General features: G+C 45.5%; 1 protein-coding gene across 1 annotated transcript in view; it reads left to right on the top strand.

The window, feature by feature from the left end:
- Window positions 1-27245, top strand: part of UNKL (unk like zinc finger) — a 133574-nt gene that overhangs the window by 29067 nt on the left and 77262 nt on the right. Inside the window, exons 5-8 of the mRNA XM_065411636.1 lie at window positions 4361-4496; window positions 5780-5897; window positions 11072-11156; window positions 22040-22194. Of these exons, the coding sequence (XP_065267708.1) occupies window positions 4361-4496; window positions 5780-5897; window positions 11072-11156; window positions 22040-22194 (494 nt within the window). The remainder of the gene's footprint in view (window positions 1-4360; window positions 4497-5779; window positions 5898-11071; window positions 11157-22039; window positions 22195-27245) is intronic.

Raw genomic sequence — 27245 nt, 5'->3', positions numbered from 1 at the left:
AGGGGTGGGGGTGGGGGTCTCTGGAGAGGGCAGTCAGGGAGCAGGGGGGGATTGGCCTTCACAACCTCCTCAGGTAAGGAGTTCCACAAGTTGACTGTGTGCTGTGTGAAGAAGAACTTCCTTTTATTTGTTTTAATTTGTTTTGTTTATTTGTTTATCTTGTTACACATGTCCGTATTCTAAGATAACACGGGTATGTTAAAGGTAGCTATCAGTTTATCACAAAACCTGCTTTTTTGTTCGGTAGAACCGATTTGTTACCCTCTCCTATAATTTTAGAGGCCTTTTTCCTAATAACTTTCTTTTATCTCATTAGCCACTTTACAAACTCAGCATCCTCCCAACACTTGTTTTGCTAGATGCTACATTCCTTCTAACTTTTGAATCTATTATTTTCAAGCTCTTAGATAAGGAAAAGTTATTTACTTATTCCCATAATACGAGAACTAGAGGTCACCAAATGAAATTAATAGGCAGCAGGTTAAAAACAAGTAAAAGGAAGTTCTTCTTCACATAGCGCACAGTCAACTTGAGCCTGAGGAGGTTGTGAAGGCTCGGACTATAACAGCGTTTAAAAGAGAACTGGATAAATTCATGGAGGTTAAGTCCATTAATGGCTATTAGCCAGAATGGGTAAGGAATGGTGTCCGTAGACTCTGTTTGTCAGAGGATGGAGATGGATGGCAGGAGAGAGATCACTTGATCATTACCTGTTAGGTTCACTCCCTCTGGGGCACCTGGCATTGGCCACTGTCAGTAGACAGGATACTGGGCTAGATGGACCTTTGGTCTGACCCTGAACGGCTGTTCTTATGTTATTACATTTGTTAACCACCTACATTTTGCAGAAGCTGCAAAGCACATGGCTAAACTAACCTTACCCCTTCTATTCTAAAACCATCCTATACCAATCTTTTTGTGATCTTCAAATTTTACCAGTAAAATTTTATATTTTGTTCCTAATCATTAATAAAGATACTGAATAGCATTGGTTCAAAAACAGTTATCTGTATAACTCCACTAGATACATCCCATGGGATGATAATTCCCCATTTACAATTACATTTTGAGATCCGTCAGTTAACCCAGTTTTTACTCCATTTAATATGGGTTACGTTGATATTGGTATAGTGCTGATTTTTTTTTAATCAGAATGGCATGCTGGGCCATGTCAAATGTCTTATGGAAGTCTAAGTATTTAATGTCAGTTATATTATTAAGTATATTATTCATCAGAGATGTGATCTCATCAGAAAGTGATATGAAACTTGTTTGAGAAGACCTATTTTTCATAAAACAATGGTGATAGACGTTAATTATGATGCCATCATTTAATTCTTCACTGATTGCGTCCCAATTCAGTCTTTCCATGAATTTGCCCAGGATTGATGACAGACAAAGTGGTCTGTAGTTATCTGGGTCATTATGTTTATCCTTTTAAAATATTGGCAAAACATATAGTGTTGTTTTTCATCCAAATGCTCTGTTAATTCCCCATAGTTCCAAGAGATGTTAAAAACAATTAACGGTTCAGAGAGTGCTTGGCCCTAGATGGACAGAGTGTGAGAGACAGTCAGGTAAAGGGCAGGTGGGAGTCTGGAAACTAAAGGTGGTCTCCAGGGAAAGCAGCAGCGAGCAGAAAGCTATCTGCAGGGTCTTCCTGGAGGAGACTAGGGCTTTATGATCCATTGTGGTAATTCCTATGCTTCTGTTTTCCAAAGAGGATGCATCTACTGCAAAGTGGATTCTCAGCTTTGTTTTTTAGATAGCTTCTTGGAGAAGAATCTTGGTGGCGGGGAAGGGAGGAAGTTGTGACAAATAGGTTTGATACTAAATTTGCTTGGCAGTATAACTAAGAAGTCATCATTTTCCTTTTTTAAATTAAAGATTATAATATTCAGTACAAGTAAGCTAATACAGGAGAATTTCCACAGTAACCATAACTTTGACCTTTTAGTACATATGAAGCATTTGCCTTAGCAGTATTTTAAAATAATTCAGAATTCTGCATGTACATAAGTTGCTGTGGAGCTGTAACTTTGAATACCCTGACTCTTAATAAATTTAAATTCTCAAATGTAATGTTACATGTCAAAGTTATTTTGGGTTGCACTTCCTTGTTTTTTTAATGGTAAAAGGGTGTAATTACCTCCTCCCGCCCTCATCCTGGTCCAGCTCTTATCCTTTCTGAGAGACAAACAGATATTGACCTGGAAAGCAAGGAGTGAGAAGCCTAGATAGAGTTGATGAAGGGAACCAGCGGAAGGATTTAAGGGGGGAGAAACATGTTGTCCAACAGGAAAGTGAGGAAAATTATTTGAGCTGCCTTCTCAATGTACTGGATGGGTGTAATGTTAGAATTAGTGAGGTCAGGCAGGAAGTTGTTGAAGTGAAGGTAGGAAGTAACCCAAGGCACAGATAAGCATAGCTGTAGGGACTGATAGGAAGGGTTGGCTGTTTGCATGTTGCGGAGAAAGAAATAGAAGTATTTGGAAACTCTCTGAATGTATGGAAAGTAGAGAGAGAAGAGGTGAAAATTGCTTATGATTGAGTCTGAGTGGTGGGGAAGATGATGGTGCTGTCAGCAGCAAGGGAGAAAGGAGTGATTTTTATGAAGAAAGACGGAGGAGTTCAATTTTTTTACATCTAGCTAATGGCAACATAGGCTCAGGAACTAGGGCTGTGGGGGGTGTGCTGCAGCACCCCCAGGTTTTACCTGGGGTTCCGGCTGCCGGTCTCTCTCCCCCTCGAGGTCCCAGCTAACGGTCTCTCTCCCCCTACCCCCCGGGGTCCTAGCTGCCAGCCCTGCATCCACCCCCAGCTGTGGCCCCAGCCTCTGACCCCTGTCTGGGTACCACCCACCCCCCTGGTGACATGGCCCTACTCTCAGCCCCAGCTGGGGGCGGGGAGGGGGACGATAGGGGTAACGGGGTTGGCTTTCAGCTTGCCCACTGTTAAGTATTCCAGCACCACTGAATGGCAAGGTATCCAGTATATACTAGAAGACAGTTGGAGATGTGACTGTACGTAAGAAGGCAAGTTAAGTGGAGAAGAAACATAGAAGATAGTTGAACCATGTGGGATGAGATTGTTGAGAGAGAGTGTGACGAGAAAGGGATCAAGGACAGAGCTCTTAGAGATGCTGGCAAAGTGGGAGAGTAAGAGGAACTGTCAAAGGAAATATTGAAGAAACAATTGGAAAGATACCAAGTGAATACACAGCCGTGGAAACCAAGAGGGGAAGTATAATCAGAGAAGAGGGAATGATCTGAAGTATCAAAGGCAGAGAGAAGATTAAGAAGGACAAGGATAGAGCAGTGGCCCTGAGACCTTGTCAAGACCATCTTATTGGAGAATATTAGTAAGAGCAGGTTTGGTGAAGTAAAGAATGCTAAAGTCATACTGAAGGGGATCCAGAAGGGAATGTTGCATAAGGTCCTAGTTACGTCTTACTAAAATGAATAATATACTTTCAAATTTTTAATATTGAAGAGCTTATTTTTATTTTGCTTTTAACATTTTTGAGACTGTATGAAGAATACTGGGGAAAAAATAAAAAATACTTACATTGAGAGCTTCTGGATATTTTGTGTAGTGTGGGGATTCTGCTAGTATTTTATTTGTGCTTATTGTGATGGTAAAATTTGTATTTAATATAAAAATGATAAAGCTTTAGTCAGACTGCCTAATGACAATAAAATCCAGGTCTCATCCTAATTGTTTGTGAATGGTGATGTGTAAGGCTGTGATTTAGTCACAGAGGTCACGGCAGTCATGGATTCCGTGACTTTACCAGACCTCCATGACATCTTCTGCTTCAGCTGTTAGCCCCTGCTGCAGGGTCCTGGTTCCAGCCCAGGCCTCAACTGCTATGTGCTCCCCTCATGGCTTCCCAGGGCTGCGGCGGGGGCTGCAGCCAGGGCCACACACCCCTGTCCTGCAACTGCAGCCAGCTCCGGGGGGGGTGGTGGAGGAGAAGGCTGCGCCCCCTGCTGTGGCCGCTGGAGCCGGGACTGTGTCCCGATCCGTGGTGGGGGTGTTGGCCTGGCGGGCCCCCCCCCATAAGACTCCATTCCTCCCTCCTCCTTAGCCCCGCCTCTGGTTATTTTTAGTAAAGTCAGGGACAGGTCACGGGCTCCGTGAATTTTTGTTTATTGCTCATGACCTGTCTGTGACTTTTACTAAAAATAACCGTGACAAAATCTTAGCGTTAGTGATGTGCACAAACCAGGATTTTTATATAAAAGAAAAGCGAAACGTTACTGCTTTCAAGGATTTTATTGGTACCTGGATTCATTAAAGGTATTGTAAATGAAAGTTAAAGTGTTAACATATTTTAAATTTGTTAATCTGTTTACAGATACTAATTTTGTATTAGCTGGCTACAAGACAGAACAATGCACCAAACCCCCCAGACTCTGCCGCCAGGGTTATGCATGTCCCCATTATCACAACAACCGAGATAGAAGACGGAATCCCAGAAAATTCAAATACAGGTGCATAAATAAATACTAAGAACATGCTTTCCTAACTATGGGTCTATGTCCCCCATGAATCAATAGAACAGTTATTAGGGGACTTATTTCTTTGGATTACACTAACAGTGCAACTGGATATACCTAGTTTAACAGTATTAGATTTTTGTGACAAGCCCCATAAAACTATAGGAATCAAACTTCAGAATGATTGGACAGCCCTGAATAGGAAAGTAATTAAAATGTGACTAAAACATCAGTCTTCCCTGAGAGGAGGTGAAACAGTTTCTGCATCTCCTCGCACCAATTCAAAATCTCAATTGATCCTCCTTCATCTGCTGTTAATAGACAAAAGGACCGCTGATAACTTCTGGATTTAGCTGGTTCCTCCTGCTACAAATTCCTTTCCTCAGGCAATACTTTCATAACCAAACTTTGTTAAAAAACATACTGACATTTGACTTTTAGTATGAATTGGTGGCCTAAGAAATGTAGTTTTTCAGTTTCTGTACCCTCAGTTCAGTAGTGCAGTATTGATGGGATTGGCCTAACAGTCTCATGATTGTAAGTAACCATCACAAAACACAAGAGAAATTGAATTTAGCTGTGGTTTATGCATTACTCCTGGGGGAATTCTGCGTCACTGCACAATTTGGAATTTTGCAGAAATTAATGTTTTTTGCACATAATTTCCTTACCCGCATAGAAATTGGCTGCAGTGCTGCTGGCTGCCACTAGGGGTTGCTGGACCTGGCAGAGCCCAGCTTGCTCATAGAAGACACTGTTGGGGGGGAAGGGGGAGAGAGTTAGAGGTTTCCCGGCAGCTGCAGTTCCCAGCATGCCCTGAGGGAAAGAGAGGGCGGTGCGCAGGAAACTCTGTGCAAGCCTGGGACCGAGCATCAGGCTCTGAGGGTAGGAGGTGGGTGTTTGGGCGGGGGGCGGGAGGGGGGTGGCACAGCTGGGCTTGGAGGGGGTGGGGCGGGTATCTGGGCAAAGGGTGGCCCTGCAGCTGGGCTGTCGGGAGGAGAGGGTGCAGGTCTCTGGGCAAGGGGGGCAGAATTCCCCCAGGAGTAAGCATCCTTTTACCAAAAGAGCATTTGCCCAAAGAGCTCCCAAAATATTCCTGGCCCACATCTTTAGACTTCAGAGGCCCCAAAGCCTGGCCCTGGAGATAAGCTGCTGTTGCAGAAATGGAAACAGTGGGCTTCAGCAGCTGAGATGCTACTTTGGACTTAATGGGAAAATATTTGAGTTTGCTGCTAGGGAATTAGTACAAATGCATTTTTGGATTTCACTTTTTCCAGGTCTACTCCTTGCCCCAGTGTAAAACATGCAGATGAGTGGGGTGAACCTTCCAAGTGTGAAAATGGGGATAACTGTCAGTATTGCCATTCTCGTACTGAACAGCAGTTCCATCCTGAGGTAAGAACTGAGGTTGTTTTTCCCCACTGTTTAGTGTGTTAAATTGAACATGGTTTATCTTAATAATGGAAATAGACAAATGTTTCGCTTATCATATGGGCATATCATATAGTAAATCAAATTAGTTTTCTGATCTGTTAAAGAAGTTGCAAGATTTCTGCAACAGTTTTAAGTTGCCTTTTTTAATGTGCTAACTAATACTAGCAATTTTATTTCTGAAGTCTACTGTCTGTGATCTGTCTTCAGAGCGCTGTAACTTCACATGTCTTCTTAAAAGTAGATATATTTTATCCAGAGCTGTATGGAATCTGGAGAATCGTTCATGCAGTAGTTGAATTAGTGGAGATATTTGCTTTAAAACAAAACAGTTTGCTAGGAATATCATTTGTACAGTTACATTAGTCACCTACTAGCATCTTTTAGAACTCTAATTATGAAAGAGAAGTTAACTTCATAATGTCTTCTGCAATATTTGGAGATGGATCCGATTACATTTTCATTTGATTTGTAATTCTCTTTGCCATGCTTCTTAACCCCAAGGTGTAAGATTTGGGTTTAAACAATCCTTTTCACTATTCAGCCTATTTCTTGATCCTGCAGTCAAGTCATAATGGTGACTTTTGTGACATCACAATCATTTGTCGTAAACCTCTGTGGTATAATCACAGTAGTAGGAAGGTTTCATTGCAGTTGATTGGGGAAAATTGAATAGACCAATGGAAGAAGGAAAGAAAAGAAAACAAAAATTATTTCTGTCAGTGTGGATTCCATTGTAGGTATGCATGGGTCTCATGCGCATGAGCTTAGAATTTTTTATGCCCTCGTAATCATGGCCCCAAAAGTCACAGTACGTTGACCCTCCCTTAGTTCCCTCTTACTGTTTATCTTTTTGTTCTATGTTCGTACAGCCCCTAGCACATGACTGGGGCTTCTAGGTGCTATGATTATACAAATAATGAAAAAAAAAATCTGGGGTAGAGTCCTCAAAACCCTGCTTGACTTGAAGAGGCAGAGGCATGACACTGACAAGGAAGAAAGCTTGAGAAAAAACATCAGTACCAAAGTCAACACCAATAGCTGTCTTGTTACCTATCCTGGCACCCATTGACTGACCCACTCCTCCTTGGTGCCGAGATATGTGTTTTGAAGATCTACCTTCCTCCTTCCTCCCAGCACCAGCCCTGGTAGCCTCATTGGAACCGCACCCAACAGTGCTGTTTCTGGAGAAATACTTGTCCTCCCCTGGGCTATTCCTTCTTCCTTGCTTCAAGCACAGAGCATTGTCTAGAGAGAGGAGTGGTATCCTAAAGAGTTCTCCAGCACCACCTACTACCAGGCTCTGGTGCATGAGTGGTAATGGATGGGCCACCCACAACCTTGCCATTACCTATACAACATGCCACTATGGCCATATTTGTCCTACTGGGGTCCTTCTTATGCTGTCGGAGCAGAGCCCCATCACAGCACTAAAAGGGCGAGGTTGAAGGCACTGTTGGCATCCATAGCTGGAGCTTTTTACCCAGAATCAGAGTTGCTCCCTTCTAAAGAGTCATAATCATTCCCCTCTGAGGCAGTTGCTCCAACCCTGACATGGGCCATGACCAATTTCCAGGCATTCCAGGAGCTGCTCTTCAGGATAGTGGAAATTGAGATAAGTGACAGTAATCCAAGAGAAAGTGCATAAGATGTTCAACATCCTAAGCTCCTTGGTGCCCACAAGGATCGCCCTTCCAATTAATGGAAGCCTATTAAAGCCTGCAAAAGCCTTTTGCACATCTCGGCCTTACTTTCCTTGACCTCAAAGCAAGTGGAGAAATGTTACTAAGTCCCACCCAATGGCCTTGAACAGCTTCACATATCCCACACTGGGATTGCTTGTTATCTTGGTGGTCCAGGAAAAGACTAGATCCACTATAGGTATCTCTTCCTTCCCCACCTCTTTCCCCCTCTCCCCCCCCCCCCCAAAAAAAAGGGTCCCAAGAAGAAGCTGGCAATTGCAAGCTGGTAAGCTTAACTACTTCAAGTTCTTGCTCATGTCCATTCCATATTAGGTGTGTGTGCTCGCTATGTGCACCGGTACTGGAAGTTTTTCCCTCAGCGGTATCCGTAGGGGACTGGCTCTGGCGCCCTTTGGAGTGGCACGCACATGCCGCAGTATAAGGGGTGCCGCCGGCCCCCTGCACCCTCACTTCCTTGTTGCCACCAGTGACAATGCTGGAATGTCTGCTGCTTCGGCTAGCTTTTCGCTTCATTCAGTGTTACAGACTTTTCCTGTAAAATAGTTAATAGTTATCCCTTATTGTGTTAGTGCGTTTTACTTGGTTAGTCATGAATGGAACTCAGCCTAGGGATGGGGCATGCCCCGGTCCCCAGGCTTTAAGCCCTACGATCACTGCAAAAAACCGATGCCCATCAGCGATCCACATAACAGTTATCTAAGGTGTCTGGGCGAGTCGCATATAAGCGACAAGTGCCATATCTGCATGTCCGTCAAACCTTGGATTAAGAAGGAGCGAGACATCCGGCTCAAAGTGCTCCTAATGAAGGCGGCTCTAACTCCAGCACCGGAGCAGTCGAGGTCCGACTGTGCCCCGAACACCGCAGCATTGGTTCGGAATGCTCCACCGGCGCTTTCGATGGAGCAGCGCTGATGCCCCTCCCCGGCACCTGCCAAGCGGCAAAAGAAGACCGGGAGAGGAAGATCTCCTACATCCCGCAAGGGAAAGGAGAGGGCAGGAGGGGAGCCAAGGCCCAAGGAGGGTGGCTCGGTACCCCCAACCAGGAGTCAGGCCCAAGCTCAGGTCGAGCGGTCTAGCCCACCCCGACCCATGCCTGCCACACTGGACAGTGACGCAGGCCTTCATCAGTTAGAGGTCCCATTGATGCCCGAGGCCCTGCAGGCAGCGCAGGATATCTTGGCGCTACCGGTGCCACCCACACCGGCTATGGCGGTACCGTGATCCAGGGGTAAACCCGCCTTGGGACCTTTTCGTAAGTCCCCGTCTCAGCGGTACCACTCTCCTTCATGAGGGACGTCTCGCCAGCGCTTGCCTGCGCTGAGCCACCAGGCCTTGAAGGCAGGGAGGCACGCTTGGTGCAGTCCTCTTCGGTCTCCAGACTCAGGGCAGCGCCCACAGGGCTTGAGGCACCTTGCCGGTGACCTGGCACAGACCGGTAGAAGTGTGCCCTTCCCGGCATCAACAGCACTGAGACCGGCCCAGTGCTTCACCCATGACCTGGTACTGTTGGCGGGCCCAACAGAGTCGATTGAGCGGAGTCATCAGTTCGCTGATATGCATCGCCGTGAAACAGATCCTCTTGGTCGGTAAGGAGGTCTTCCCGGCGATTGACGTGCTCCGGATCCTGGTACCAGTTGAGCAGTATGAGGCATAGATCACTGGAATGCCGTCGACAATCCGCTGAATGCCGCTGGTCTCCGAGGACCCGCAAAAGGGACTTGTCCCGAGTAGAGAGCTCCCCATCGAGGTGCAGCGATTGGCACCGCAGCAAACTGGGTCGCCAATCCACCTGCTCAAGGTCGCCTAAGAACTACCACTCATCGTCGAGCTCTGACACCGGGCAGGAGTTGTTGCTGGCAGGCCAAACCCCGGCACCGGTGGTACGCTCGACGTTGGCGGTACTGCCAACTGCTCCATGGTCCTAGGGCCAGTGGCTGGCTGCCTGGTACCTGGGGAACCCATGGGGTTTTACCCAGCCTCCCCAAGGGCTTAGGTCAGTGGCGGGTGCCTCGTACAAACCATCGGCCTCGGTATCCCGCCCTCCTCTGGAAACAGATGTTCCCAAAGGGAGAACCCCTCAGGCTCTCACGGACCCCAGGGAACAGTTGGTTGGACCACCTATGGATGTGGCAGACCCCACGGCACTGACGTCTTCCTCATCTTCCCCAGGAGAGGCAAGGCCGACCGGGAGCTACACCTGAGAATAAAGACTCAAAGAGGCTGGATTTGTTCGGACGCAAAGTTTATTCATCCTCCAGCATCCAGTTGAGGCTGGCTAACCGTCAAGCCCTCCTCGGCTGCTATGATTTCAATATGTGGCAAGCCATGGCCAAGTTTAAAGATTCGCTTCCCGAGGACACCAGGAAAGAGTTCTGGGCGATCCTTGATGAGGGCAGGGCTGTGGCCAGGGTGGCCCTTCAAGCAGCCTTGGACGCGGCAGACTCCACAGCATACACCATGACCTCAGCCATCTCCATGTGAAGGGTGTTCTGGCTCCTTCTCTCAGGCTTATCGACGGAGGCCCAGCAGTCGATACAGGACCTTCCTTTCGATGGCCAGGCACTGTTTGCTGAGCAGACAGACAATAAATTACACGGGTTAAAGGACTCCTGTACTACTTTGAAAACCCTAGGGCTCTACGTCCCACGTCTGGCCCGTAAGCGGTTCAAGCCGCAACAGCCACAAGGTCAAGGGAGCCAATCCAGGCAGGAGATGGCTCATAAGAAGAGCAGAGGCTACAAATGTCGCCAGAGCCACCAACCTCTGCCCTCTACCCAGTCGGGCGCCACCCGCAACAGACAGGGTGGCAAACAGGCATTTTGAGGGTGCGCCTGAGGGTGACCTACCAGACTGTACCCTGGATCCATCCTCCCTATGTTTCTCCAACCGCCTTTTTTTCCTCCCTGCATGGACCGTGATAACATCAGACTGCTGGGTCCTCAAAACAGTGGCCCTGGGCTATACCCTCCTGTTTTAAGAACATGGAACAGCTTCCATACAAGCAGAAATTAAAAAAACTGGGACTGGTCAGCTTAGGAAAGAGATGACTAAAGGGGTCATAGAACTTCCCAAAAATAATTCCTAGAGCTTCTCTTTTAGAAAAACATCCAATCTTGATTTAAGAATTGTCAGTGATGAAGAATCCACCACGACTCTGGTAAATTGTTCCAATGGTTATTTACCCTCATTGTTAAAAAATTATGCCTTGTTTCCAGTCTGATTTTTGTCTAGCTTCAACTTCCAGCCTTTGGATTGTGTTACACCTTTCTCTGCTAGAACTAAGAGCCAACTGTTAAATATTTGTTCCCGAGGTAGATACTTATACACTGTAATCATGTCACCCCTTAACTTTCTCTTTGTTAAACTGAATAGATTGAGCTCTTATGCTATTAGCACCCAGATAATTTTAAAGTTATTCACTTTCTATTTTTTTAGATTTACAAATCTACAAAGTGCAATGACATCCGCCAAACAGGTTACTGCCCGCGGGGTCCATTTTGTGCCTTTGCACATGTTGAAAGTGAGTATGAGAACGGTTCTTTTGTATCAATGTTAATAAAATTCCCACGATCATGCAGTAGAGAATGTTTTTTTTAAGGTGAAATAAAAACAGTGTTTTATCCCGTTCTGTTACCTTGCATCTATGATTTCATCACTACTTTGCATCAAACTCCTTGTGGCAACAGTGGAAGTGGAAAATGGGTTACTTGTGAAATGGACTGTACCTATTGTTTATTTAGGCCCTAGCAAACACTTATGTACATATTCTACTTTAAGCATGTAAATAGCCCCATCAATTTCAACGGGACTACTAACATGTTTAAAGGTATTAGAGTGATAAGGTGAATGAGGTAATATCTTTTATTGGACAAGCTTCTTACCTCACTCACCTGTCTTTCTAATATCCTGGGACCGACATGACTATAACAACACATGTTTAAAGGTGAGTATGTGTGTAAGTATTTGCAGGACCTGGTGTTTTAGTAATCTGCAGAGAGGTGCCATGGACAAGTGATGCTTCCCTTACCTTCTCCCATTCTCAGCACATCCAGGCTGTGTATCCAGGAAGCAGGAAAGAGGCACATCCTTTTAGAGTTCTCCTAGTTTCTGTTTTCACTTATATGAAAAAGATGAATACATTGAAGAGGTGTGATACTTTAGCAGTCATAAAGTTCCTAGAAATGCTGGAGCCCTACATTCCAATTGATAAATAAATTTACTAAGTATTTCCTCTGTGAACAAAACAGCAGAAACCTATTTTTCAGGGTCAAGTGCTGTTGATGGGAACTGCATATGTTTCAGGGAAAGAGGAAACAACTCAGCACAGTGCACCAGAGACAGAAATTGGGACTTTATATTGACTTCAGTAAGAACAATCCCCTATCTCCACTCACACTATCCAATGATGCAGAAAGGGTGGTGATTTGTGTGTTACTCCTGAGGGAATTCTGCACCAAAAAATTAAATTCTGGGCCAAAAATTTAAAAATTCCATGCACAATATTTTAAAGTTCTGCAAAGTCTGCATATTTTATTTGTCAATAAATAAATGTGGAAGCCCCAAGCATGGCAGTGGGGAGCACAGGGCACTAGCTGCATGGAGGTGAGAAATCACCCTGCAGCCCCCTGCCCCCATGGGACATAAACTTAGCTGTGAAGCTGCTCCTGACCCTGACACAGTGCAAGGGCTGGGGTTGCCCCACAAACACCACGGGGCCCTGCCCCTCCGTGCCAGGCGCACCAAGATAGCAGGTGAGAAGGGCAGAGTCTTGCATGCACGCCCAGCCCTGGCCCCCGATCCAGGTGTGGGATCGACTAAGCCTGCTTGCCCAAGTGTGAGGGGATCTAGGTACTTGGTGAGAGAGTTCAGGGTGTTGCAATCTGGGTGTGAGGGGCTCAGTGAGGGGTCCGGCTGCGGGGGAGATCTGGATTCACAGGGGCTCATTGGGGGGGTTCCAGGTTTAGGGGGAAATGGGACTCTGCAGGGGGTCCAGGTGAAGGTCTTTGGGGCTCAGCAAGGGGTATCTAGGTGTGGGGGGATGGGGCTTAGCAAGGGGGACTGGGTGTGGAGGACTCAGTGGGGGGTCTCGGTGTTGGGGGAATGGGGTGGGGGCTTGGTGGGGTGAGGGTCTGGGTGCAGCTGGTTGGGGCTTGGTGAGAAGGGGGTCCGGGTGCGGGGGGCTAAATGGGGTGATCTGGGTGCAGGGGGCTCAGTGGGGGGTCTGAGTGCAGAGGGGCTTCTGATGCAGGGGGTGAGGCTTGGTGGGGTGGGGGTTCAGGTGCGGGGGGCTCGTTGAGGGTGGTCTGGGTATGGGTGAGTCCAGATGTACAGGGATTGGGTGGATGGGGGAGCAGCTCCCCATACAGCTGCAGGAAGCTCCGCACTCCTCTCCCCCTCCCCCCACAGCTGAGGAGCGATGATAGCAGGAAGCGGGCGGGGGGGAGGAGTGCGGAGCTTCCTGCAACTGCAGGAGGTTTCTGGGAGTGGGTCTGACCCAGCCCTGGCCATTCCTTACAAGGGAAGAGGAAGTCATTTCCCTCCCCGGCCGCAGCCCAACTGAGATTAGCAGCTGAGCCTAGTGCAGGGTAGGAGCCACTGACCTTGGCGTCTCCAGCCCTCCCACCCTGCAGTGAATTACTTTTCTGCTGGGTGCCCAAAATGATGCGCCTGTGCTGCTGGGGAGGGACGGGTGACCACTCTTGTGGCTTCCCTTTGCTTCCTCGTCAGAAAGTCATTTTTCTGCGGGGAAGCAAAGAAATATGCAAGGGACATGAATTCTGCGTGTGCACAGTGACGCAGAATTCCCCCAGGAGTAGTGTGTGGAGCATATGTGGTTCAGGCTTTTCATAAAAACACTAGAGACAAAAGACAGTGAGAAAATAGTGGCAACATAGGGAGGGGTATTCAGAACTAGGTCAAGACTTTACTTCCTTTCCTCTCATATCATCAAAATATTTGCAGCTGGGAGCCAGGTCAGGATTTACTGGGAGTAAAAAGAATGCAAAAGTTGGTTTGACATCAAGTAGCAATGGGAGATTCAAGTGGCCCATCCTTTCTACCTAGGTTCTTATGTGGCTCTTACCACTGTGGTTTCTCTGTCTCTTTCTGCCAGTAGCAACAGCTCTGAGCTCAGTCCTGCAATCCTGACATTCCACCTCTCTTGCTCAAGTATGGTCAATAGAAAAGAACCCCTTCATAGTTCCAGTGGGAAGAAGAGAGAGAGGGTCCATAGCCAGGGACCCTATCTCATAAGAAAGGTGACAGGGAGAATCTTATCCCATGGCTCTTGTTTCTTTGGCCCCTAAGATCCTGTATGCATCTCCCCCTATCTTCAGTGAGGCCCTAGTTTCTCAGACCAGGCAATCCCTTTTGCCCCACTGTGCAGGGGAGGCACAAAGTCTCTTATGCCCACTCCCCTTCCCCATGGCTGTAAGGGAGAGAGACTCCTCTCATCTTTGGAGGTTCTTCAGAAGCAGCTGACTCTCTTCTCTTCTCTTCTCTTCTCTTCTCTTCTCTTCTCTTCTCTTCTCTTCTCTTCTCTTCTCTTCTCTTCTCTTCTCTTCATTCTTTGTGGAAGCTGGCAAGTTGGATCCCTTTCACTATCCACTGGAACAGGGCTTCCCCTGGTGTTATTGCTGCTACTCTGCTCCCTTTTAGGTCTCATCTATCCACCTTCTCCCACTGGTTGGGGCAGCCCACAACCCTTTCAACTGGCACAGTCCCCCAAAGAGTCTTCTCTGTTAACAGGGGAGGATTGAAACCCTGTCCCAAAGGGTGAAGAGCAGTGGGGAATTGCCAGCTGCCTCTGAAAAACTTAGCAGGGGAATGAGCCAGTCAGCTACTCCTAAAAACACTGGAAGGGAAGTTAGTCTGCAGCCTTGGACTTCTGTAGGACTCTTCAGTGCTGTTGGTGCTCTGATTGTCAGTGTGTCAAAAACACCCACTTCCATCTGACTTCCTAGAAGATTGCACCCCTTCATGTTGGACCCAGACCTGGCCATAGCAACCCACGTGTTCATGATCTCCAGAGTCTAATGCTGATTGTCTGTAGGAATGAAGCGACACCTGAAAAAGCTGTTTAATTTTTTTTAAAAATCAGCCAATTTGATTAGCAGCAGGTTGTCATGAAAGCATTACCCTGATACTCCACTCTACACTGGCTGCTTGGTGAATAGAGAGCCCCTTTCAAAGGCTGTGTCCTAATATTCAATCTCTATGGGATTGGACCGAATTCTCTGAGAGGTCATCTTTTCCTTAGCTACAATGACCTCTCATGGTAGCTATGTCCCATTGGAACAATAAAATTATTGACCAACTAGGGGAGGCTGATGCATGCAGATGTTAGAACTTTTGCAGGAACTGGATCTAGACTATGGTACTCACTCCTTCAAGGAATTAGAATGACTGGGGCTACACAGTATTCCAAATGTAATACTAAACTCATTTCTGTGACTTTTCCTCAATAAGTACATAAAACATGAGCAAAAATGCCAATAAACTAATCACGCTAGTTCTCTTGTAGGCTAGGAAGGAAAGGAGCGAGACTGTTTCTATTTTTAAAAACTTGGGAGGCACTCCAATCCTACTTTGATGGGGACTGTATGAGTATGTAAATAGATACGTTCATTTATGGGATTTGGGATTGATGTGCAGCTGTGTGTATGGGGAGCGAAGCTAACTGAACTAGGAGGGCTGGAGCAGTGACCTAGAAGGGAGTGTGAGGGTGGCAGTAACCAGAACAGCACTTCTGATGTGAGGGTGTGAGGGGCTCCTGGGCAGTATTTTCCCTCTAGACTTAATAGAGATGACAGTGACTAACTGCCTCATAAAGCAATCCAGAATGAGGACACAACCCCAAGGGAGAGTGGAAGTAAATAACATTAGAGAAGTGCAGCATCTTCTGTCTTCACATCCATTTTTTGCATATTCAGTCAGGCAGAGGACGAGCAGGGGGGCTACCTGTGTTCCTTCTTCAGAGTCCTGGCGCTTAGTCTGGAGTCAGTCTGCACAATGATAGTTATTACTCATCTCGCCTGTGTCTCCTGTGTTTTTTAATTGTCTCCTACTCCTGTACTTGATACGTAAGACACAGGAAATATGTTAGATACAGCATTTGGAGACACAGTACAAAGGCAGAATCATGCAGTAATTAAAACATAGCTCATTAGGTACAAAAATTACACCATGAGAAACAATCCTCAACTATGCTATCTCCCCTGAAGAGAGGTAATGGTGCTGAATTTACATGTCCCACCGTTCCATCTGTTCATTATCATGGCATGTACTCTTCTGCATGATGTCATAACTGTTAATTGTCCTTGGCAGAAGGAAGGTTCATGTAGGACACAGTTTATTATGACCCTTCAGAAATACAGTTGTGAACAGAGATGAAAAATAAGTAACATTTTGTATAGAAAATTCTGGCTAAATCTGTGGAATTTCTTCAGGGGATGATTGGATTTTATTTTTCTAGCCCTGTTTCTTTTTTTAATACTCCGTGTTCATGAATCAAGGGGTAAAAAAATGTCAGTCAGCTTATTCAACTAAATATCTGTTGCTAATGAATTATTTGTCTAGAAAACCCACACAACCTAAATGTCCAAATTTTTAATAAATACCATTTTAAAGAGTACTTTTATTTGTATATTCCAAAGGGCAGTAAGTAATGAGCATCTAAATTAACCAAATCTGAAATGTTCAATAGAATACTGAAGTTGTCTTGAGAACACTAGGAAGTGATGTGTGGGTCCAATTACTTTGAATTAATTTTTGTGGTATAAAAATGACAATTAAATAGTTAGAATGACCACTTAAATGTCAATATTTTCTCAGTTTACTATATCCCATTAAGATAAGCAGTGGAAATTCCAGATTCTTCTTTGAGTAGTGTCCCTATGGGTGCTCCATTGTAGGTGTGCGTGCGTTCCTGCGCCTTTGATTGGAGATCTTTGGTAGCAGTGTCCATTTGGTCTGGACATGCTTTCTGTGTCTTTCGTGCTCTGCCTCATGGCTAATTAATGCTGCACAGGTGAACTACCTTCTCAACTGCCCTGGCTAGAGACAGAGCGATTAGCAATCCATTCGCTCATACTTTAGATCTTTAGAATTGTTTCTCTCTTAGATACTCTTAGTGTTTTCGTCAGTTTTTTCTCTTAGTGTTATAGGGTTTCCATTAGTTTCTTTCCTGTTTTAAAGAAAAATAAATGTTTTTATTTTATCTCTGTCCCCCGGGTTTAAGAGGTGCCTCTCCTTCAGGGAGGCTATTCTGGTTACAGACAGACATTCCCATTGCGTGTAGTGCCTCGGAGAGGCCCACATTCCATAAAAGTGTACTCTTTACCAGCAGCTAAAAGCCAGATCCCGAAAAATCCAGGAATTAAAGTTAAAGCTACTCCTTATGGAGGGAGCTTTTCAACCTGTGACTGACCCTGGCCCCGAATCTCCTTGACATCACGAACCATCACCAGAGCATTTTACTTCCAAAGAGGGTGAGCTGAGAAAGAAGTCTTCGGATTCCCCTCGCCAAGATCTCCCAAAAGAGAGCTGTAAGGCCTCATACTGAATCCCAAACCAGCCAGATGAGATCCCCGGCACGTTCAGTTACTTTGGCACTGATTGCTAAAAGCATGATACGCACAACTCGCATGGGTCTTCCGATGCACACACAGCTAGTAAGCTATGGGCACAGGCTCCAAAACAGCGGCACCGCCTGTCAGAGACAAGAGTTTACACTGTACCGTGTCTACGAAGACGTCATCAGTGCAGAAACTCTCGGTACCAACAACTTCAAAACAACCCTCGTTGGACTGTCTGTTTTGAGCAAGATCGCTGGTTTCTTCGGTACCGACGAGTCAACCCCGACAAGCCCTGACAGTACCGATTATGGCACCGCAGGAGTTTCAGTTTTCCAGGGACCTAATGGTATCTGAGACCCCAGAGTCCATTCTACTCAGTGCCGGGGGTTCGGTACTGAGTGCATCTCGAAGCCCAGAATCACCACTGGTACTGAGGCGTTCAGCTCCACTAATATCCAGCAGAGTCTCAAATAGTGACCAGGAGGATATCCTCTCTTGGCACTTGCCATGGTCCCTCTCTCTACCAACCAGGGCCTTCTCAGCTACACCCTCACTCTGGGTTTCAGCCCCCATGATATGACCAACAGTGGGTTCTGCCACCCATGCCCTTTCTACCATCCCAGTGGAAATACTAGGATCCATGGGCAGCCTACAGGCACTAAATGCCTGGGAAGCATGGTGTCACCCACCGGGAGTCTGAGATGCTCTCCTCCAACCTCTGTCTCCAGAACCTCATAAGGAAACTGAGGAGCAGGAAACCAGACTAGCAGAGGCGGCCACACCGCAAACCAATATCTCCTCTTCTTTCCCAGATGAGGTGGCAATGCCCCCTCCACTGTCCATAGCAGACGATTTCAAACCCTTTCAGGACCTTACAAAGAGGTTGCAGGAGATACTACAGATCCCTCTCGAGGAGGTGAAGGACACCAACCATAAGTTGTTGGACAAACTGCATATGCCCTTCTCCTCAAAGATCACCCTCCCAATTAATGAAGCGCATTTGGATCCGGCTAAAGTTATATGGCAAACACCAGCCTCAGTCACACCAACATGCAAACTGGCCAACAAATATACTATGTCCCTTCCAAGGATACTGAATTCCTTTTTTCACACCCTGCACCTAATTCCATCATTGTGGATGTGGTGAATTCTCATGGCTGCCAACATCACATGAAATCCACCCCCTTATGATAGAGACTGGAAAAGACTTGACTTATTTGGAAGGAAGGTGTACTCCTCGGTGACCTTGCAATTTAGAATTGCAAACTACCAGGCCTTAATGGCACAATATGACCACATCAATTACGCCAAAAGACCACCTGCCAGAAGCACAATGAGTACAGTTTAGACCATCATACATGGGGGCAGTTAGTGGTCAGAACAGCACTCCAGACTGCACTAGACGCCATGGATACAGTGGCCCGCTTGGTATCAACAATGGTATTGATGTCTTGGTAGTTGTGGTTATACCTTTCAGGGCTGCCAAAAGAGGTACAGATGATGGCTGAGGACCTCCCTTTCAAAGGCTCCAAATTATTTGCAGATAAGACTGATGCATCACTCCATGTTCTCAAGGACTCCAGGGCCATACTTTAGTCATTGGGGATCTATACACCAGGTCAGAAAAAGAAATTTAGTCCCCAGTCCTCCCACAAATCACGTCCGCCTCAGTATCTATCACAGTACTGCTATGAGCCACAGCCAAAGAAGTCAAAATTTCAGAGGCGAAAACCATCAGTCCCTCAACCTCCCAACCTTCCACCTTGAAACCCCAGTTTTGACGCCTTGGTTGAGGCCCTGAGAGACCACTCCCTACAACATCAGCTGCAACTTACAAACCATTTGCATCCCTTTGGATGCCGCCTTTCTCTGTTCCTCCAAAATTGGGTCTTGGAGATGATCTCCAATGGATACTCTATCCAGTTCACCTCCCTCCCTCCTCAGGGACCCTTCTCATGAGAGACTGTTAAGACAGGAAATAGATCACCTGCTATGCCTGGGAGCCATAGAACCTATTCTGGCTCATCTCAGAGGCAAAAGCTTTTATTCGTGATATTTCCTGATTCTCCCCCCTTCCCCCCCCCCCCCCCCCCGACTCGTACTGGACCTCAGAGCACTGAACAAATACGTGCAGGCACAAAAATTGAAGATGGTCACAGTAACAGCGATTATTCCACCTTTGGTACAGGAAGATTGGTTCTTGGCCTTGACCTCCAGTCAAAAATGCTTGTGCTCCCTTTCTTCCACTGATGAGAAATGCGCTCATGAAAATCCTGACAGACAACATAGCGTGCATGTACTACATAGATCATCAAGGGGGTGCCAGATCATCTTCCCTATGCATGGAAGTGCTAAAGCTATGGAATTGGCGCATTCGGCACAATGTTTCAATATCTGCTGCCTACCTCCTGGGAGTGCAAAATACAACAGCAGTGTCAGTTGCAAGTTGTCACATGACCGCGAGCGGGAAATGAACCCAACTGTACTCCGCAGCATAGTCTAACAATGGGGGACCCCAATAGTAGACTTATTCGCTACTTACTTGAACAGGAAATGCCCATGCTATTGCTCCAGAGACGGCCTCGGAAAACACTCATTAGGGGACACTCTCCTTCTCCTAGCGGAAAAAGGCCTCCTATACACCTTCCCCCATTTCCTCTGCTCCTGAAGGTCCTGATAAAAATAAAAAAGAGAAAAAGCAAATGTTATACTGATTGGTCACACCTGGCTGAGACAGACGTGGTACCCGTACCTGTCACAGCTTGCGACATGTCCACCAATCCCTCTTCAACCCATTCCTTATCTCCTCTCACAGAACGAAGGGCAAACTCTCTATCCCGACCTACGGATACTCCATCTTAAGGCTTGGCTCCTTCATGGTTCCAGCACATAGAGAGCTGCTGCTCTAAAGAGGTGTAGGAAGTGCTACTACACAGTAGAAAATGGTCTACCCAATGCACTTACCTGCAAAAGTGGACAAGGTTTCAGGTATGGTGTAATTCCAAACAAATCACCCCAGTATGTTCCGTACTCCCTGTAGTGTTGAACTACATGCTAGTTCTCAAGAGGACAGGACTATCTCTCAGTATGCTCAAAGTACACCTGGCGGCCATGACAGCTTTCCATCAAGTGATAGAGGGATACTTGGTTTTCGCCCACCCAAAAACTATAAAGAGATTCCTCAAGGGCATGGTGAACCTCTTTCGCCAACCCAGACACCCCACTCCAACGTGGGACCTAAATCTAGTTTTAAAGCGCCTAATTAGACACCCCTTTGAACTTGGTCGTTTACATACCTGTCAATTAAGACAGCATTCTTAGTGACCATTACCTCAGCAAGGAGAATAGGGGAGACAGAGGCACTAATGGTACCCCCCACCCGCATCCCCTTCACAGCATTCTTTAAAGACAAGGTCACTCATAGGCCACATTCAAAGTTCATTCCCAAGGTGGCCTCGTCTTTTCACATAAATCAACTCATTCACCTCCCCACCTTTTACCCAAAGCCTCAACGTGACAACAGGGAGGCTATACTATATATGCTAGACATTAGGAGGGCCTTGGCCTTTTATTTGGACATGACAAAGGCCTTTAGGAAATCTCCTAAGCTCTTCCTATCCATTGTGGAAAGGTCAAAAAACACAATGATATCAGCCCAGAGACTCTCCAAATGGGTCTCAAACTGTTTTAATCGTTGCTATCATGCTCACAATGTATTACCTCCATCTGGAATCTGTACACATTCCATGAGATTGGTTTTCACCTCTGTTGCTTTCCTCAAGAATGTTCCTATCTTGGAAATCTGCAGACGGCAGAGACTTGGCTGTCTGCTTATACATTTTCAGAACACCTATGCGATTACTGGAGACACTGCTTCTGATGCTAGCTTTGGCTCCACAGTATCATCCATAAGAGACTTGACTCTTACCCTCCCATTGAGGATACTGCTCGAGAGTCACCTACAGTGGAGCACCCATAGGGACACTACTCGAAGCAGAAGAGGAAGTTACTCACCTTGTGCAATAATGATGGTTCTTTGAGATGTGTATCCCTGTGGGTGCTCCACAACCCACCCTCCTCCCCTCTACTTTGGAGTTCTCAATAAGGGCTGTATGGTAGAGAAGGTGGTTTGCCCAGGAGGGTGGTTTTCCCATGCAGCGCTAATTAGCCTCGAGGCAGAGCACGAGGGAGGGAGAGCGTATGTGCAGGCCAAACAGACACTGTTGCCAAAGATGTCCAATCAAAGGTGCAGGGACGCATGCACACCTAGTGCGGAGCATCCATAGGGACACACATTTTGAAGAACCATCATTACTGCACAAGGTGAGTAACTTCATCTTCTTTTGATGGGATGCTATAGATCACTCTGCAGCCAGGTAGAGTGAAAAAAGACAGTAATTCAGTGTACAATGTTGTGTTTATCTTTGCAACCTGGAGTCCTAAAAATGTTGTCTTTTAAACACTATCGTATCTTAGATTCTTGAAAATACAGCAACATTTGTAATAAGACTGTATATTCTTGGGATGCAGATCTTTTTTTGTTCCTGTGGGTTTTTGTTGGACCGAGTAATGAGGAAAAGCCCTCTGAGTTACAAACATATATTTGGTACTAAGTTTGTTAGTGGCCACAAATACATAAATATTAAATTACACCATTTTCAAATGGACTTTGCTTTGTTTATGTTATTATGCTTTCAGAAACCGTTTTAATTTGTGTAGTTAAATGTTTCCATATCAGAGGTTGTGTTTGGTTTTGGGTATGTAATTGTTGAATTCACACAGCTAAATACAAAATCTGTGTGTAATTTGTTGGGGATTCCTTCAACAGAGGACACCATGAATGTAGTCATACTGCAAACTGGTTGTCAATCAAAGCCAGGCGCTCATCTGTTTTCAGCAGACAGCATAGGAATTGCAAATGAATGGAGCAGCAGTCTTAACTCCACAAACAGCATTACAAATAACAATGGGCAATCTGAAAATGTAAGTGTAAATACTTCTGAAAAAATTACTACTAATGATCACTGTGCCAATATATAATTGTTTGTTTTATTTATCAAACATCTCTTTTTACTATATGTATATTACAACAGAAAAGAAGCACCTTACTTAGACATTAAAAAGTCAATAAAAATCAGCCCTCACATGTGGCAATAAAAGTTTTAAACTGGTTCTGAATACCTAGTGCAATGTCTGGCCTCTACCTGAATACCCAATTTAATTTTGTATTACCTGTTTTTTCTCCCTCTTTCTTTCTTTGTCAATGCAGTCAGGTGACTGTAAGTACTCAGGTACTACAGTGAGAAGTGTCATATAAATACCTAAATAGAATTCCTTTAATCAGGGAACCCCAGCATTTGTTATGTAAACACAGGACACCATAACTTACTTAAGGTTGGTTTCTTTTTAGGAAAGATTTCATTAAAGGAAGATCTTGTCTGGCTACAGCTCTCCTTTTTATTGTTTTCTGTTAACAGGAAAGTCAGATAAGAATTTGAATATACAACTATGCACTCGACATTTTACTTTAAAGCTATCTTCAGGCTGTTCCTGGAGCCATCGTATATTTGGTAGTTAAGAGGCTCTCCGGTACCAGAGTAATGAGTATGATGTAAATTATCCTATTCTGTCAAACTGAGTTGAGGGGAAAAGGAGATGGAATTGATTATAGAGTCTTTATTCTCTACCATTTAGCCATACTTGGAAATGGATCTTGTTGGTAGGCAACAATTATTTTGAGGTAGTTCTTGTGGTTAGATGTTCAGCTGCATGTGTGTGTTCTCCCTGTGTGCTGTCCCAGCTCTGCGCAGACAGCTGGTGCTGCAGACCTTGAGCGAACCATCCAATGACTACAAGATCCGTTAAGGTATGAAGGCACCCAGCTAGGTTTATTGTTGACGAAGCAAGGTACTAGTATTCCACAGACTCTACTGGACCACTAATACATGTATACCCGTAACAATGGACGCAGGTCAGTCAGTGGCGGGACTTTCCATTTCCCTCTCAGCTGGCCAAAGACACTCCCTCTGAGATACATCTTTATACACCAATACAAACAAGTTACGTATTTCCCCTGACGTATCAGGATGCCACCCTCTGACGTATTTGGGTGCCACCCATTGCCTTGTATCTGTAGGTTCGATCATAACATTTCTATCCATCATGCTGTCATCCTGACCTTATCTTTAGGATGGGTCCGTGTGTTCCTGTTATCTTTGGGGAATGTGCTGGTATTGAGGTGTTCTGGCACCTTCTGGAATGTGCTTGCGTGAGTGCTCAGTGCCCAACACCTCTCAGGAATATGTGTTTTTGCAATATCAGCCCCAAGCTTGCCAAATTCTGTGAGCAGGGCCTGCATCTTGCTCACAACCTTAATTTGCTTCATATCAGCAAAGTTTTGACCATTACTTTAGTTCAGGCGTCTGATACAAAGGCTTATGTCTCAGACTTTCTTCCTACTACAGCTGAAGTTCAGGACCCCTGGTCTAGCCCTTCCTACCTCTTTATTGACTTGATTTTTCTCATTTCATGAGCAACAAAGACCCTTCTATAGCTCATGAGTATATGTGTATTTATTGGTAGAACTTTCACTAACAGGTTTCCAACACTAGTTGCTTTTTGTTTATAAAATTAAAGCAGAAACCAAATATAGGTTACATGTTTTAAAATAAGTTTAAAAGGAAATGGCTAATAAATGTGTTTAAAAACCCTGAGGTCTTTTATTGAAGCAGGTTCTGCAGCTTCACACTGTTGCCTTTTAGGCCAACCATAAAGATATATCTATGTAGCTGTCTACATTGTGCCTTAGCTCTCCAATATGAAATCTGCTGCTACATCTACCTCCAAAAAGCTCTTCAGGGGACTGTCAGGGGCATACCTGTTCCACAGTAGGAACCCACTCCTTTTTCTGCACAGGGACTTGAGTTCCATTGGACTTCTTGGCTCAATTCAGTTTGCTCCTGAGGCTTTCAGCAGTGACCTATAAGAGGCACCTCCTCTCTCAGAAGCTCTTCAATCTGCTCCCACTTCCAGGTGACTGCATAAGACTACCAGGGAGAGTCTAATGGCTATCTTGTCCACAGGAACTCTCCTTCTGCTGCTCAAGGACTAAGTTTCATCAGTTCTCTCCACTCTTCCATGTGCTTATACTCAATCATTTGCTGCAGTTAATCTAGTTTAATTATTAGTTGCCACAGTTTCTTACCTTTGCCATTGCCTTGATTAATTACTTAGATGCTGTGGTCTCCTCCATGCTTCCAGGATTCACCTTCTGAGACTTAAACTCCTGCCTTCTCACCTGCTCTTCCCCTGCACCCTGGTCTCTTCTTTTCCTTTTCCCACTTCTTCTTGAGTTCTGTTTTGTTTTTTCTTCTACCCTTCTCTCTTCCACCATCTCAATCTAATCCCAGTCTATTATAATTTAGATATTTAATGGGCAACTCCTCCCTCCCTGCTTCTCCCTATCCCAACTACACCTTTTCCTTCTTGCCTCTGGCAATCTCTCTCTCAACTGCAGCCTGCTGTCACCTATGTCCTCTTTGTAGTCATCTTGATTAGCCACTGATGCCCCTTCTTGCTGGCTCCAACTTTACTGCTGTTCCCTCTTATCATTGCCCCCTTCTTTTCTGCTATCACTAAAATTCTTGTGGTTGTTTTTGTCAGAGATGAAACCTCAGTCCTTCCTTCTGCTGCTGCCTTTACGCCCCACTGAATTCTCTCTTTCTCTCCCCCAGTGCAACCTTCATAGCATCCTCTCCTCTCTTTCTTTCACCCTGCAAAAAGGCATCATCAGCAAAGGCATCCTGCCTTCAGATGTTTGTCACTTCAGATTGTTTCCAGAGAGGAAGGATGGTCCAATAAGTAGGGCACTTGCTTTGGACTTGGGAGGCCTGAGTTCATTTCCCTACTCTGTCCCACACATCTTGTGTGGCCTTGGGCAAGTCACTTAGCCTCTCTGTGCCTCAGTTCCACATCTGTAAATGAGGGTAAAAGTATTTCCTACTTGTATAGATGTGTTGTGAGGATAAATGCATTAAAGATTGTGAAGTGGGCATACTATGGTGACGGAGGAGGGCATATAATTACTTTACATAGATTCCTCTCTCACTTACCCACAGTACATCCTTACTCATGCATCTGAGTCTTTGCTCCCCTTTTTGTCCATTTGGCTATCATCTGTTATTCCATGGCCTTATCCTTCCTCCCCATTTCAGTGGGTGACTCTCTTCCTTTCTCTCATTTCATTCCCCACCCCTTTTCCTGGGGAGTTTAGCTTCCACATTAATGTCCCCCTCTGATTATTCTAACTCTAACTGATTATTGTAGCCACCTCGAGGTCTTCCCTTAAACTCATATTGGGTCCTTTACCTCCATTTTCTGCCTTCAGCTTTGAACCAGCTTATTTTACCCACCTTTGTCACTTTCTTAACTTAATCTTCATCAAGCACTGTTTTCCCCCCAGCCTCTTAATTTCTGCATACCCTCTCTCTCCCACTCTCTTCCATTTTAACATCATTAATTACTCTCCTCTGGTTGCATCACACAAGCCTTACATAACCTCTAGTCCATGAACAACTCAGATTCCTCTTCAGCTTTCAACCTGATCCTTCATTTCATTGTTTTTTGTCATTTCTTCCCTTGGTGCCATCCTCTTCTCTACACTCAACCCTTTTTCTTCACTGTCACATCATTGTGTTGTTTTACCATCCCCATCTTTGACTGTCTTGTCACATCCATTTCTTCCGTTCCTGCTTCTGTGCTATTAAGGGTATGACTACACGCGGATAAAAAACCTGCAGCTGGCCCGGGTCACCTTGCTTGGGCTTGGGGTCTGGGGCTGAAAAATCACTGTGGAGACGCTCGGGCTGGAGTCCAAGCCCTGGGACCCTTCACTCTCTCACAGTCCCGGAGCTTGGGCTCTAGTCTGAGCCCAAATGTCTACACAGCAATTTTTTTCATCCCCAGGGTCTGATCCCTGTGAGCCCGAGTCAGCTGACCTAGGCCAGCCGCAGGTTTTTTATCCCCTTGTAGACATACCCTAAGTGCCTTAAAAGAAAGTCTAGGGGTTTTGCAGATGCTGTCAACTACAAGTTCACTCTTTTTTCCACCAGTTCTGTCTACATATTTGACACTTATGCCTACGACTCCTGCTGCCTATTCTCTACCCTTGACTCTCTCTCCTCAAGCCTCTTCTGCAGCTACCCCCCCCTCTTTCAACCTAGATCTTGATGGGGGGTTTTCCCCAAGGAGAACATTGATATACCAGAGGCAGTGTTCCTCTTCTCCCTTTTCTTTCCAACCTTCACCTTCTCTTCCTTCACCCTTTCACTAATACAGAGACGTCCTTCCTAACCTCTTCCATCCCATTTTTGTGGTCCATTAATTTCCTGCTCTTCACCTCCAAGCTCCTTGAGTGTATTGTCTTCTTCAGTTTCCTCTAACTCTCTCTGTTCCTTCACTGTCTCGCTTGGTGGCTCATCCTCTTTCAAACCCTTTTTCCAGTCTGTTCTTCAGGGCTCTATTCTTGGTCCCTGCCTCTACACTGTTCTTCCTGACTCCATCCCCAGTGACCTCATCCACTCATGGTTTTAATTACTATGTCTGTGCAGATGACTTCAAAATCACTCTGATCTCTTCCACCCTCAGTTTATTTATGCATCCCTAACTGTCTCATCCATTCTGGATGTCCTGCCACAAACTCAAATTGACTATGGCACAAATGGAGTGTTCCTCTCAAACACTTGTTTCTTCCTCCCTTCTCTGTCACTGTTCATAATTTCACCATCCTCCCAGTTACCCAGGTTTGTAACTTTATTGTCATTATTCAACTTCTCTCTCTCCTACTCCCCAGACATTCACTCTTAAATCCTACAGATTCTTCATCTGCATCTCAAACATAATCCTTACAGTATGCTCTATACATATTGCTAAAACGTCGATTCATGCCCTAGTCATCTGTTGCCTTGGTTATTGTAGCCCCTTGGGGTCTCCCCTTACTCTCATATTTGGTCCCGCATATCCTTCCATCAAGGTAC

The sequence above is a fragment of the Emys orbicularis genome, chromosome 10 (assembly GCF_028017835.1).
Source record: "Emys orbicularis isolate rEmyOrb1 chromosome 10, rEmyOrb1.hap1, whole genome shotgun sequence".
Lineage (NCBI taxonomy): Eukaryota > Metazoa > Chordata > Testudines > Emydidae > Emys > Emys orbicularis.
The sequence above is the reverse complement of the archived record's forward strand: the minus strand, read 5'-3'. Positions and strand labels throughout refer to the sequence as shown.